Consider the following 11,812-nt stretch of genomic DNA (forward strand, 5'->3'; position numbering starts at 1 on the left):
GGTGCCAGCTGCCGGTTTCCCCGGTCTTGCCCAAGTCCCCGCTGTCCCCACCAGAGCTTTGCAACGTTTCTCCGGTGGTTTAGCACACCCTCCCTGCTTTCGGGGGCCAGGGCTGGGCTCTCCCCCCGCTGCCAGCCAGGAGCTGGGGTGGCTGTGAGCCGAGGGGCCAGCAGTAGCAGCGTGCCAGAGCTTGCGGCTGGGTTTTTTGGCTGGCCAGGGCCACGAGAGCTCGCTCACCCCCTGGCCGGTGGCCAAATGGCATGGCTGGGTGGTTGCCAGCGCTTGCATTAATAGCTGCCAGCTTGCGGTTTGAGGTCACCCGTTCTTTCCAGTCTTTCATTTCCCGCCCCCCCCCCCTCCTTATTTCATGCCTGTAATGACACCAAGCAGGCAGCAGCCCCGCCACCCCTCCCTGCCTGCGCTCCTTTTTGCCGGGCGAAGCTCTTTTGCCTTCCTTGGGGCCAGGACAGCATCAGCTCATGGCACCGCATCCCTACTGCGCATCCCCAGATGCCAGGAGGGGACATCCTGGGGGACACCTTCACCCCTGTGGGGCTCTCCTCCTCCTCGGGACATCGCTCGGGGGACCAGAAACATCCTCCCAGCCACCCCAAGGCATACAAACCCCCTAAGGCCAGCGTGCAGAAGGCTTGTGCCAAGGCACAGCCCCTCGCAAAATAATTTGTAGCTGCCGTCATTCCCTGCCAAGGGCTTTGGGAGGGTGTTTTATTAGCAGCTCGCTATGAATAAATCTCCTTTTTCATAACACGCCGGCCAGGGATAAATAGCTTTGAGGAGGTGAGGCTGGGCTCCGGCCGGACGCCCCACGTCCCTTTGGGGAGGGGAACGCCTGGAGCCCCGCTCGGAAACTGGGGTGGGGTGGGATGGGGGGGTCCCCTCTCGCTCCCCGAATCCCCAGGGATGCTGGGGCCAGGCATCTGCTCGACGCCTCCTGTGCTCGCTGCTCCGGGGCAGGCGGGGCCAGGCGTGGGTGGGACACGCGTGGGGGGGGGGGCCGGGCCGGGTCAGGGGGGCACCCCCGGACCGCCGAGGGATGCCTCCGGCGGGGTAGGAGCCGGGCAGCTGGAGGAGGAGGAGGAGGAGGAGGGCGGCGGTGCTGGCAGCGGCCGCCCTCGTCCCGCCGCGGCCCGCCCCGCCGCAGCCGCCGGGCACCGGGCAGGCGGTGGCGGCGCGCATGGAGGCGGCGGCGGCGGCCCCGGCCCCGGGCGGCGGCCCCGGTACCCTGCTGCTCTGCCTGGCCCTCGCCTCCGGTAAGCACGGGGCACCCGCGGCGGCGCGGCTCGGCACGGGGATCCCCCTGCCCCGCCGCGGTCCCGGGCTGCCCCTGCCCGGCTGGATGCACCCCGGGGCCGGCCGGGCGCTCCCCCCTGTCCCGGCCCGCTGCCCCCCCCCCGCCCCTGCCCGGTGCCACCCCCCGGCCCGGCCCCGTCCTGTCGCTGTCCCGGACCGGGCTGGTCCCTGTGCCGCCCCCGTCCCATCCCGCTGCTTCCCGGTCCCGCGCGGGTGATCCTCCACCTGCCTCCCGGGGCCGTCCCGGGGCCGCCCCATCCCATCCCGCTGCTCCCCCGGTCCCATCCCGCTGATCCCCTGTATCCCCCCGTCCCACCCCATCCCGATGCTGCCCCTGTCCCATCCCAGTGCTCGCCGTGCCCACCCTGGTGTTTCCCAGTCCCACCCCAGTGACTCCCCGTGTCCTCCGGACAACCCCATCCCAGTCCTTCCCCCATGCCCAGCCCGGTGTGTACCCAGTGCTCTCCCTGTGCTCCCCCACGCATCCCCGCACCCGTCCCAGTGCTCCCCCATGCGTCCCCAGTTCCCATCCTGGTGCTCCCCACCATCCCAGTGCCCCCCCCCATGCCCGTGCCGGCTTGGCTCCGAACCCCTGAATCCCTTGGGGCTGGCGTGGGGCCGGCGTGTCCTGGCTGGACCCTGGAGTGGGGCTGGGATGCTTTTACCCCCTGTTGATGGGACGCTGCTCACGGATGCCCTCGTACCTGTGTTTCACCATCCTTGGCAGCGCCGGGGATGGGGGATACGGGGCCGGGGGGGAGCCCCTACCTATTCAGCAAGTGCGCGAGTGTCCCCGTGTTAGTTCCTAAGCGCGTGGGAAGCAGGCAAAGCAGGCAGCTGCCTGCTCAGGGCTGGCAGGAGATAACCACAGGTAGGGCTGAACATCAGCTGGGCTTGGCGATACCCCCCCCCCAGCAGAGAGTGCCAGCCCTGGGTTTTCGGGGCAGCCTTCTCCTCCGCCGGGAGCACATTGGGTTTCGCCCTTTGGCAGGGCTGGTGACAGCGCTTGGCAAAACCTGCCAAACCTGTGCTGGCGGGAGGAAATCAAGGGTGGCCAACCTGTTTTGGGGCTGGGGTGCCCATCAGGCCAGGCAATGCCCCGGGTGGTTGCTCTCCTGCGATTCGGGCTTTCCCGGGGGAACGTGGCGGGGTGTTATGGCAAAATAATGCGGTGCTTGGGATGCTTTCCTGGGTTATCTCCGGCTGCTTGGGAAAGGATGCAGCCCTAGATAGCAGAGCCAGGCTCTCCGTGCATCAAAGAGATGAGGCTGCTTTGCACCCGCAGCTCCTGGGTGCTGAGATCTGGGTGTCGGGGGGCCACCCCCCCGCCCCGAGCTGGTGGTGCCACCGGGGTGGTCCTCGCCAAGGGGTTGCCAGCCCGGAGGATGCCAAAGCTCTGCATCTGGTTGCAATCAGGGTGGGGATCTCGTCTTGGTGGGGATCTTTCCATGCCGAGCTGCGAACTCGGTCATCCAGGGTGAAGTCAGCCTCCCGCCCTGCATCGCTGCGTGCCCACGCCTCCCGCAGCTGGTTCCGGGCCCCGTGGCTCATCCCCTGGCTCCCGCCGGGCAGCTCCCACCCCGCTGCCTGGGCCGGAGCGGGCGGAGGGATCGGGGTCCCCCCCGTCAGGCTCTTTCGGCCGGGGAGGGGATGCTCACTGGTGGGGAAGCCCTGGCGGAGGCTCAGCCCCGGCCTCGTTGCAGCTCTGTTACCCAAAGCATGTTGTTAGCACGGTGGTGGCTATATATAGCCAGGAGGGACGCGTGTGCTGGGAACGCCTCTGCCGTGGGACGGGGGGGGACGCCAGAGCTTGGCCGCGCAGGCCCCCACCCTTGCTGCTGCCAGGGTGCCGAAGGGCCGGATGGGAAAACGGGTACTGGGGAGCGAGGCTGCCTGGGCTCGGCTACCCGAACTCCCCTCTCCGGGTGGCCTCGACGTGGCCGAGCTGCAAAGTGCACCCACTCAGGATGGGAACACCCCCTGCCTCGGCTGCCACCCCCGTGGGAGCCACCCAGCACCCTGCCTCATCAGGCAGGACCTGTCCCCCGCTCCCCTGGGTGCCGCCGCAGCGGGGTGAATCCCTGGGGAGGGCCAGGCTGGGAGCAGGGCCGTGCTGAGTCAGTGCTGGTATGCCAGCGATCCGGTTACTGCCGCTGCGACGTGCCGGGGCTGAGCTGGCCCTCAGCTTCGTCCTGTGGCCACGACGAGCATGGTCGCCCCTTTCCCGGCTCGGTTCGTGCCGGGCATCCCCAGGCCCTGGTGCAGCAGCGAGTGATGTTGCAATGGGGATTTAGCACTTGCACACGGGGAGCAACTGGACTTTGGTGGGTGCGGAATCGCAGGGCTGCCACCCCCTCGCTCCGACGGCCGGTGAGGCCTTCAGCAGCCCTGAAACCCAGGCTCTTCAAAAACGCAGTGCAGCGAGCCGGACCTCCTGGGGATGCCTCCCTGCATCCTCCCCGGGCAAAGGGGCGGCTGGCTGCCTGCAGGCAGGGCTGTGCCCACCGAAACCCGCCTCGCTGGCTCCGGGACCCCCGTGCTGAGGCGTTGGTGGGTGGAGGAGGCAGGCGGGAACCGGCTTTCCCTTCTCTTTGCCCTGGGGAAAAGCTGATGCTGCCAGGGCACAGCTGCGGAGCCCTTTGCCCGTCCCCTCCCTGCGGCAAAGGCCAGGAGAGCGGCTGTGGTGGGCGGTGGTGGTGGCCGGGGCTCTGGCCGGGCTCCCCATCTGAGCCACCTCCACCGCGTTTCAGGCTTGGCGTTTTTCAGTTGCGTGGGCGCCGACGCCAACGTCACCGCCGGTCACGGCTCGGAGGGGCTCGCCTGCGGCGTGGCCGAGAGCTGCACGGGTAAGGTGGCGGCACCGGAGCGAGGATGCTCGGGGGAGCTGACGGTGCTGGGCAGCGCGGGGGAGAGGGCCGGGATGGAGGACAGGCAGGGTGTTTTGTCTGGCGTAGCCGCATGACATCCACCGAGCCGGGAAGCGGCCAGGGCCGGCACGCCACGGCCAAGGACACACGTGCCGGCAGCTCTGGCTGCGCTCGGACGTGCCCCAGGGATGGACCAGCTCCAGGATGCTCCTGGCTCTGGGCAGAACTGTAACCCCCGGGGGGGGCGGTTCTTTGTCCCTGTCACCCCCAGGGAACGTGACGCAGCTGAGGCAGCACGGTCACTTCTCCAGGTGCCCGGAGGAGTACAAGCACTACTGCGTCAAAGGGAGATGCCGCTTCCTCGTGGCCGAGAAGGCACCGGCTTGCGTGTAAGCCACCGCCGGTGGGGACACGGTGGCATGGCGGGGGGGATGCCGTGCCCGGCCTCCCCGGGTGACCGGGAGGAGGGGGCCACGGGCACCGCGGCGGTTTTTTGGACCCCCTCTGCCTCCCCTGTGCCACGGGGCAGGTGCGAGCAAGGCTACACGGGGGCTCGCTGCGAGAGGGTGGACATCTTCTACCTGCGAGGTGACCAGAGCCAGATCGTCATCATCTCCTTGATCGCCGCCATCGTCACCCTCATCATCCTCGTTGTCTGCACCTGCCTCTGCAGTCAGTACGTGGAGGGGATGGGGCGAAGGGCGGGAAGGGAAGGGGCAGCCCCGGATTGGGAGCGAATCCTGCCCACCTCCACCGACGTGGGGCAGATTGAATTTGGGCTGGGGGAATTCAGGTGGGACCCGGCCGCTGAGGGTGCTGGGAGGTGCACGGGGCATCGCTTCGGGGCTGGACACCACCTGCGATCCCATCCAGGGCTTCTGCGAGGTGAAAGCAGAGGGAAGAGGAGCAGCAGCGCTGCGATGCCTCGTTCTGCTTTTTGCCTTTTTTTAAATTTTCTTTTGTTTTAATTATTTGCCCCCTCGCCCCCATCAAGCCACTGTCGGAAGCAGCGTAGGAAGAGAAAGGCAGAAGAAATGGAGACGTTAAACAAGAATTTGCCTTCCAAAAGCGAAGATGTGCTGGAGACGGGCATCGCGTGAAGGTGCGTGGGGCCTGGGGGTGCAGCCGAGCCCGGGGTGACGGGGGACCCCGCGTCGGGGACATCCGCTGAGGCCGAAGACCTCCCGTCTCTCCGCAGGAGCTCCAGGTACCTGCAGGCGGGTCCCGGACGGCGGCACCGGCTGGCTCGATGGGCGAGGGCTAAAACTTACAGCGGCTTGAATAAAGGGGTGACGGAAAGGTGTCCACGTGTGGCCACGGTCCTTACGGGCCCCTCTCGCCATCACCCCACCACCACCGGGGGGCTGGGGGTCAGGCCCAGCCGTGCCACTGAGCTCCCCAAATTCCACGCACACGCTCCCCCCCCCAGCCCATCCCGCACCAGTGACATCTGCCCGCCATTTTGCCTGCCTCCCCCATGCGGGCGCCCGGCCGTTCCCCCGCCGGCACAGCCCTGGCCAGGCCAACGGGGCGCGGAAAGGTCTCACGGGTGCCGGTACCGGAGGCGGGGGGGGGGGGGGGGCCTGCGGTGCCGTCCTGAGACCGACAGGGGGCGCTGCGCACCGCCGTGCCGCGTCGCGTCCGCCAGGGGGCGCCCCCGTGCGGGGCAGGGGCGCGGCGGCCTCCGGGGCTTCAAAACCCCCTCGCGGCCGCCAGGGGGCGCCGCCGCCGCGGGAACGGCGGCGGCGGCGGGAGCGGGAGCGGGGTCCCGGCGGTCCCGGCTCCCGGGGGTCCTTGCCGGGCCCGGGGGTCCCGGCTCCCGGCGGTCCCGGCTCCCGGGGGTCCTTGCCGGGCCCGGGGTCTGTCTCCGGGCGGCCTGGGGGCCGTGCTGAGGCTGCTTCCCCGCCACGGCTGCTCCCGGTGCCGCCGCCGCTTCTCCCCGCCCGGGACCGAGCGGACACCGGCGCCTCCGGGCGTGCTCCGGACCAGCGGCCAGGGCCGGGGCGAGGCTGCGGCCGCGCCGGGCCCGGGTGTCCCGTCTCCCCGGGGCTCTCACGGTCCCGGCGCGGGGCGGCCGCAGCTGGCGGGCGGGAACCCGGCCCGACGGCGTCTCCCGCCTGCCCTGGGCGGCCTCGGAGTCCCGGACGGGGCCGGGCGTGGGAAACGGGGGAAACCGGGGGAAAATGGAGCAGAACCGGGGCCGTTTCCTACCTTCTCCCCCCCGCCGGCGGGCTCCGGTGCGGGAGCGGGGGCACCGGCCGCTGCCCGGTAGGTGCTGCCTGCAGCTCAGGTCCGTGCCCTGCCTGCAGGCAGCTGCCGACGGGGCGGCGCGGGCCCTGCCTCTCCCCGCAGGCAGCGGGGGCTGCCCCCGTCCCCTCCCGGGGCCGGACCCCCCGGCTCTGGGCTGGCGGCTCCTGCCAGGACCCACGGGAGACCCGGGGCAGGCACCGGCTGGCTGCGGGCCCCCGGGTTTCCCAGCGGCAGGAGCTGCCCTGCCCGCCTTGGCAGCCGCGGGTGAGTGGTCTGTCTCCCTCTCCCCCGGTGCGGGATCCCCCGTGGGTGCCCAGCTGGGCCCCGGTGACTTTCCCGGCGGGTTTTGGCACCGACCCTCTGGGGTCCCCTCTCGGGGGGCAGTGGCTGCAGCTCGGCCTGTGGGGCTGAGGTTCCCCGGCAGCTCCCGATTTCCACCACGGGGTCAGTCCCCACTCGAACCGTGACCCGGTGACCGGCCGTGGGGACTCTGCATGCCCCATCTCCCACCAGGTACCTGGGGGAGGCAAGGGCCCGGCGGGGCTGGAGGTCTCCCAGTGACCCCTCTTGCTGCCGGGCTCCCTCCTCCCAGCGCAGATGCCGGGGCTGATTTCTTCTCCCCAGCTCTCTCCCGGAGCAGCTGCCGGCAGGACAGACCCCTCCGGCCTGGTGCTGGCTCTGCTGGAGCCGGGGAGAGCTCGGACTGGTGAGTGCGGGAGCTGCTGCTGAGGGGAACTGGTTTGCACTGGGGTTCAGTCCTTCAGCCCTGCCCGGCATCATCCTCGCGGGTGGATGCCCCAGGGCCAGAGCCGGCAGTGACGGGTGCTGCCATGGTGGGGCTTGGGGGCAGCTCTGGGCCCTGTGAGAAGCCCTGCTTTGACTGAAAACCTTCTTTTTCAGCTCGAAACGTGCTGCGCTGGGGGCAGAGGACGCTCCAGGGATCCGCACCGGCTCCTGCAGCCCCGTCAGTGAGTCGGTGAAGCCGGCCTGGCCGGGCACGGGGAGCGACGGCCGTCCTGGTGCTGTCAGTCCCTCGTGAGGTGTTGGTGGCACGGGCGATGCCGTGTGGCTGTGCCGAACTACGGGGAAGGCTCATCCCGGTGCCTGGGCGAGGAGCAGGGCCCCAAGGCGGCGAACACCGGGGGACGTCGGTTGGGAGGACGTGCCTGGTGAGGTGAGTGCCCGATACGGTGGCCGTGCCCGGTGGGACCAGAGCGCTCGGCTCCCGGGGCTGGCTGTGCCTGGGGGGTCTGCGGTGCTGCAGGAGGGGCCAGGTCCATGCAGGGTCCCTGGGGACAGAGGGGCAGGCGGAGGTCCTGTCCCCGGCCATGGGAGCGGGTGCTGGGGGCAGCCGTGCCCCCGGGGTGCCAGGACTGAGCAGGCATGAGGGAGCTGGACCGAGCCCGAGCTCGGGGCATGCTGGCTTTGCCCCTTGTCCTGCTGGTGGGGTGGCCAAGGGACGGGGAGGGTGGGTGCCATCCCCAGCACAGTTCCCCGCAGGGCCCTTTGGTGGGAAGGAGGGGTCCCGGTACGCAGGGGCAGGGCCGATGGGTCACCATGCGTGCCCCTTGGGGCTGGTGGGAGCTCAGCGTCGCAGGGCCGGGGCCTGTGCCTGCCTGGGTGGGTTCCCCCCGTGGCCAGTGGCCGTTTGTGGGCACGGGGGCGACCTGAGGAGCCCCACGGTTCCCATCTCTGCAGCCCACTGTGAGCCAGGGCCGGGCAGGTTGGTGCCGCGTGTTTGGGGGGGGCAGGAGCGGGCGCTGTCGGGGTCCGACCCAGACCCCACTGGTGTGGTCCCCGCCAGATCCTGGCTGTCGCCCACTCTCCTAGGGAGAAACGAGATGTTTCTGGTGTCCCATCGCCGTCTCTCCCTCCCTCCCTTCCCATCGTGGGTGCGCAGCACCGGGGAGTGGCTGCCGAAAGCGCCGGTGAGGGGCTGGGCAGAGCTGCCCGTGCCCGGGAGGCAGCAGGGTTTGCAGGGGCAGCAGCTCCAGGGCTCTTTGGGCCAGGCCGTGCGGTGCCACCAGGAACTGTAACTGTCCCATGTCTCTCCCCGTGCAGGGACGGACGGACAGAGGAGCCCCAGCCACACCAGGACCCGTGTGGGGTGTGGAGCCCCAGGAAGAAGCCGGGCTGCCTGTGCCGACACTGCCGCCTGCCCGGGGACAGCATGGCTCCAGGTCAGTTGTTTGGGTCCAGCTCAATTTGTGGGTCCTGTTGGTTTGTTTATTTAGGCTCCTGTTTGTCTCTGGTCCAGCTCAGTTTGCGGCTTAAGCTTGGTTCAGGCCCCCATTTGTTTCAAGTCCAGCTCGTGGACAGCTCCAGCTTAGTTTGGAGGTCCAGCTCATTTCAGCCCTGGTTCCTGTTTGTTTCTCTACCAGTTTTTCTGCTCTGGTTTCAGGTCCCGCTTGTGGATGGCTCCAGTTCATTTGCAGCTTCTGGTCCAGCTCAGTTTTGGCTCCAGTTTGTGGACGGTTCCAGCTCCTCTTCTCTTCCAGTTCATTTCAGCACCAGCTTGTTTTGGCTCCAGCTCATTACAGCTTGTGCTTGTTAAAACCATCTTGGTTTTTGGCGAGGTCATAAATCAATCACTGTCATAACATGTATATGAATATTAAATGTCATAATTGTACACACATGGGCTAATTAGTTGGTGTTTATTGTTCAAACCTTGAATAAAGAGTTGGACACGCGAAGAGGGCCTGAAAAGCACCTTTCGCCCCAGAGACTATCTCAAGCGTTTAATTCGGCCTGGTGCATGCCGGCCTCCCCAGCTTCGGGGACCAACGCGACCGGACCCCCACCTCCGGCGGGGGTCCACGCACCCTGCCCACCCTCTCCCTCCCCCCAGACCCCCAAAACACCCTCCCGCCTCCCCCCCGCTCCCGGGACCGCCCGCGCCCCCCAACCCCGGCCCCGGGTTTGGCCCCAGAAACACCCAACCGGGGCTGCGTTTCTGAGCCCAAACACACAGGACTCGCTCCCCGGCAGCCCCTCGCCCGGCCCCGGCCCCAAGGGCTCCCTTCTCGGCCCGGGGAAGCGCCCGCCTCGCTCCGTGCTGCTGAGCCCCGGCCCCGGGAGCCGCCTCTCGCGTCCCCCCCGCCCGGCCGAGCCCCGACCCCCCCAGCCCCGCGTGTGCTGTCGGGACGGGCCCGGGAGCCCCGGCGGGGTCGGGCGGTGCTGGGCACTGACCCGGGGGACCCGGCCCCGTGTGGCCGCGGGGCGCCGGGCTCCGGCCCTCCGGGCTTTATTCGCCGGCGCCCCGAGCCTCGCCCGCTCCTCCGCGGAGCCCCCGGCAGCGCGGCCGCCCGGGCAGCGGCACTCGCCCCCCGCCTCCGCCCCGAGAACCCCCGGAGCCGCGGCCCCTTCGCCGTCGCCGTCCCCGGCCGCTGCTCGGCCCCGGTCCCGGCCCCACGGCCCCCAGCCGCTGCTCGGCCCCGGCCCCCAGCCGCGGCTCCCCCGGCCCCGCGCCCCCCCGGGCCCAGCCCCGCTCCCCGGCCCCACTGGAGCACAACCAGCAGCGCGCGCGCGCGACGGCCGCGAGGCTCAAATCTGCTCGGCCCCGCCCCGCGCAGGCGCCCTGCGGCGCCGCCCGCTCGCCCCGCCCCGCGCACCTGTGCCAGGCCCCGCCCCGCGCAGGCGCACCGGGCCACCGCCCACTCGCCCCGCGCACCTGGGCCAGGCCCCGCCCCGCGCAGGCGCACCGGGCCACCGCCCACTCGCCCCGCGCACCTGGGCCAGGCCCCGCCCCGCGCACCTGTGACCGCCGCGCCCCGCGCACGCGCACTGAAGCCCCGCCCCTCCGCGCCCCGCCCCGCGCAGGCGCCTTCTCCCCCGCCGCCAGAACCGCGCCGGCACCGGCCGCGGCGGACGCGGGGAGCGGGGGCTCCGGGCGGGACCCGTGGCCCGGGACGCGGGGAGGGAGCCGCAACCCGCGGAGCCCGGGCCGGGTCTCACGGAGCCGACGGGGCGGTCCTGGCCGGTGGGGTCCGGGGGCCCTGTTCTCCCCGTGGAGCCGGAGAACCGCACCGGGCCCGGCCTTTCCCGAGCCCCTGGAGCCCCGAGCTCGGCCTCGCCATCCCCGTCCCGGCGCCGCGGGAGGAGGAGCCGCGCTCCAGGGCCGGGCCCGAGCCGGAGCCGGGACCGGCGGCCGAAGCCCCGCGCTGCCCGCTCCTGCCTGGGGCTCCGGGCGCGGTCCCCGCCGGGGCGGGCGCAGTGTCACGGAACAGGCACCGGCGGCTCCGCGCAGACACCGAATAAAGGCTGGAAACGGGCACGGCCTGAGCGGATCCCGCACCGGGGCCCCGAGCCCCCCTGCACCGGCCAGGGCGGGGAACGGGCCTCTCGGCTCCCCGGGCCCTCCCCGGGGGGCTCCGGGGCTCCGCCGCCAGGCCCCGAAACAGCGAGGGGCCGGTTCCAAGGCCCCGCACCCGGGGCCGGGTCTGTTCCCGAGCCCCCGGTCAGCGGGGGGAGCCCGTTCCAGGCCCCCGGCCCGCAGCGCTGAGTCCCTGCTGCTGCGCCCGGCAAGGCGGGAGCTGGGCTCCACTTCCCAGCCCTGAGCCTGCCCCGCTGAGCCCGGGTCCGAGCGCCGACAGGGCGGGACTCGGGCTCTGTTCTTCAAGCGCTAAAACACACGCCTTGGTCCCCGTTTCCGAGCCCCGAACCCGGCCAAACGAGCCCGGTCGCCAGCCCCGGCACGCGGCGCCCAGTCTCTCCTTTCCAGCCCTCAAACTGCCCCCATGAGCCTGGTTTCACAGCCCGCAGACGCGGGACTTGGTCGGAAACCCCTTTCGGAAACCCCACATTGCCGGCATGAGCCCGGCTGCGAGCCCCAGCCCCCGGCACGGAGCCTCTGTTCGAGAGGCGAAGGGGCCCAGCTCCGCCTCAGCCCAGGGTGCCCCTTCCCGACCCCGAACCCCACGGCTTGCCCGCACCTTTCCTGCCGCCAGGCGAGCCCGGGCTCTGCCCGCCCCGAGCCCCTGCCCGGCTCCGGACAACACGGGACTTAGTCCCAGCTCCAGGCCCCACGAGCCTGGCTTCACGTCCTGAAGGCGCTCGACGCGGCCTCTTGTCTCTGAGCCCCCACAGCACAGCACTCGCCTTCCGCTTTCAAGCCCCCGAACCCACCCGCCCAGCTTCCTTCCGAGGCCAGAACACCGAGCCCTTCGTCTCCCTGCTCCAGCCCTGCAAACGGGGGTCTCGCTCGGTGGTTTTCGCCCACGTACGTGCCGGGCTTTGCCCTCGCCACTTGGTTTCTGCCTCCGAGCCCCCAGCCCGCCCAGCTCAGCCCGGCTCGGGGCTGCGGGACCCCTCGGCTCCGTCTCTGCCCCAGCCCCAGGAGTTACTTTCCCCTCGGAGCCCCCGAGCCCGTTCTCCATCTCACC

The 11,812-nt window shown here is 70.7% G+C and overlaps 2 protein-coding genes across 3 annotated transcripts; both read left to right on the plus strand.

Moving 5' to 3' along the window:
* The first annotated feature begins 1,176 nt into the window (after positions 1–1,176).
* BTC (betacellulin) lies at positions 1,177–5,627 on the plus strand. Of its 2 annotated transcripts, none has more exons than XR_012042679.1 (6): positions 1,177–1,271; positions 4,062–4,157; positions 4,450–4,567; positions 4,708–4,850; positions 5,173–5,280; positions 5,377–5,627. XR_012042679.1 is itself a non-coding variant. In XM_072862585.1 (6 exons), exons 1-5 carry the CDS (start codon positions 1,196–1,198, stop codon positions 5,276–5,278), a joined length of 543 nt encoding a protein of 180 aa, XP_072718686.1. In that variant the 5' UTR covers positions 1,177–1,195; the 3' UTR covers positions 5,279–5,280; positions 5,377–5,627. The 2 variants fall into 2 exon arrangements, 1 of the variants encoding a protein (XP_072718686.1); XM_072862585.1 differs by having other exon boundaries at positions 4,708–4,854.
* A 28-nt stretch (positions 5,628–5,655) lies between these two features.
* On the plus strand, positions 5,656–9,060 carry LOC140652533 (uncharacterized). Its single transcript, XM_072863416.1, has 5 exons — positions 5,656–5,733; positions 5,895–7,134; positions 7,329–7,602; positions 8,490–8,608; positions 8,830–9,060. The coding sequence occupies exons 1-2, from the start codon at positions 5,656–5,658 to the stop codon at positions 6,837–6,839; spliced, it is 1,023 nt and encodes a 340-aa protein (XP_072719517.1). The 3' UTR covers positions 6,840–7,134; positions 7,329–7,602; positions 8,490–8,608; positions 8,830–9,060.
* Positions 9,061–11,812: the final 2,752 nt, after the last annotated feature.

The sequence above is a fragment of the Ciconia boyciana genome, chromosome 5 (assembly GCF_034638445.1).
Source record: "Ciconia boyciana chromosome 5, ASM3463844v1, whole genome shotgun sequence".
NCBI lineage: Eukaryota > Metazoa > Chordata > Aves > Ciconiiformes > Ciconiidae > Ciconia > Ciconia boyciana.

Coding starts and splice junctions, on each gene's coding strand:
- BTC (XM_072862585.1), top strand. CDS start 1,196: ATGGAGGCGGCGGCGGCGGCCCCGGCCCCGGGCGGCGGCCCCGGTACC. Junction 1,272..4,061: donor CTGCCTGGCCCTCGCCTCCG/GTAAGCACGGGG, acceptor ACCGCGTTTCAG/GCTTGGCGTTTTTCAGTTGC. Junction 4,158..4,449: donor CGTGGCCGAGAGCTGCACGG/GTAAGGTGGCGG, acceptor TGTCACCCCCAG/GGAACGTGACGCAGCTGAGG.
- LOC140652533 (XM_072863416.1), top strand. CDS start 5,656: ATGCGGGCGCCCGGCCGTTCCCCCGCCGGCACAGCCCTGGCCAGGCCA. Junction 5,734..5,894: donor GAAAGGTCTCACGGGTGCCG/GTACCGGAGGCG, acceptor CGCGGCCGCCAG/GGGGCGCCGCCGCCGCGGGA.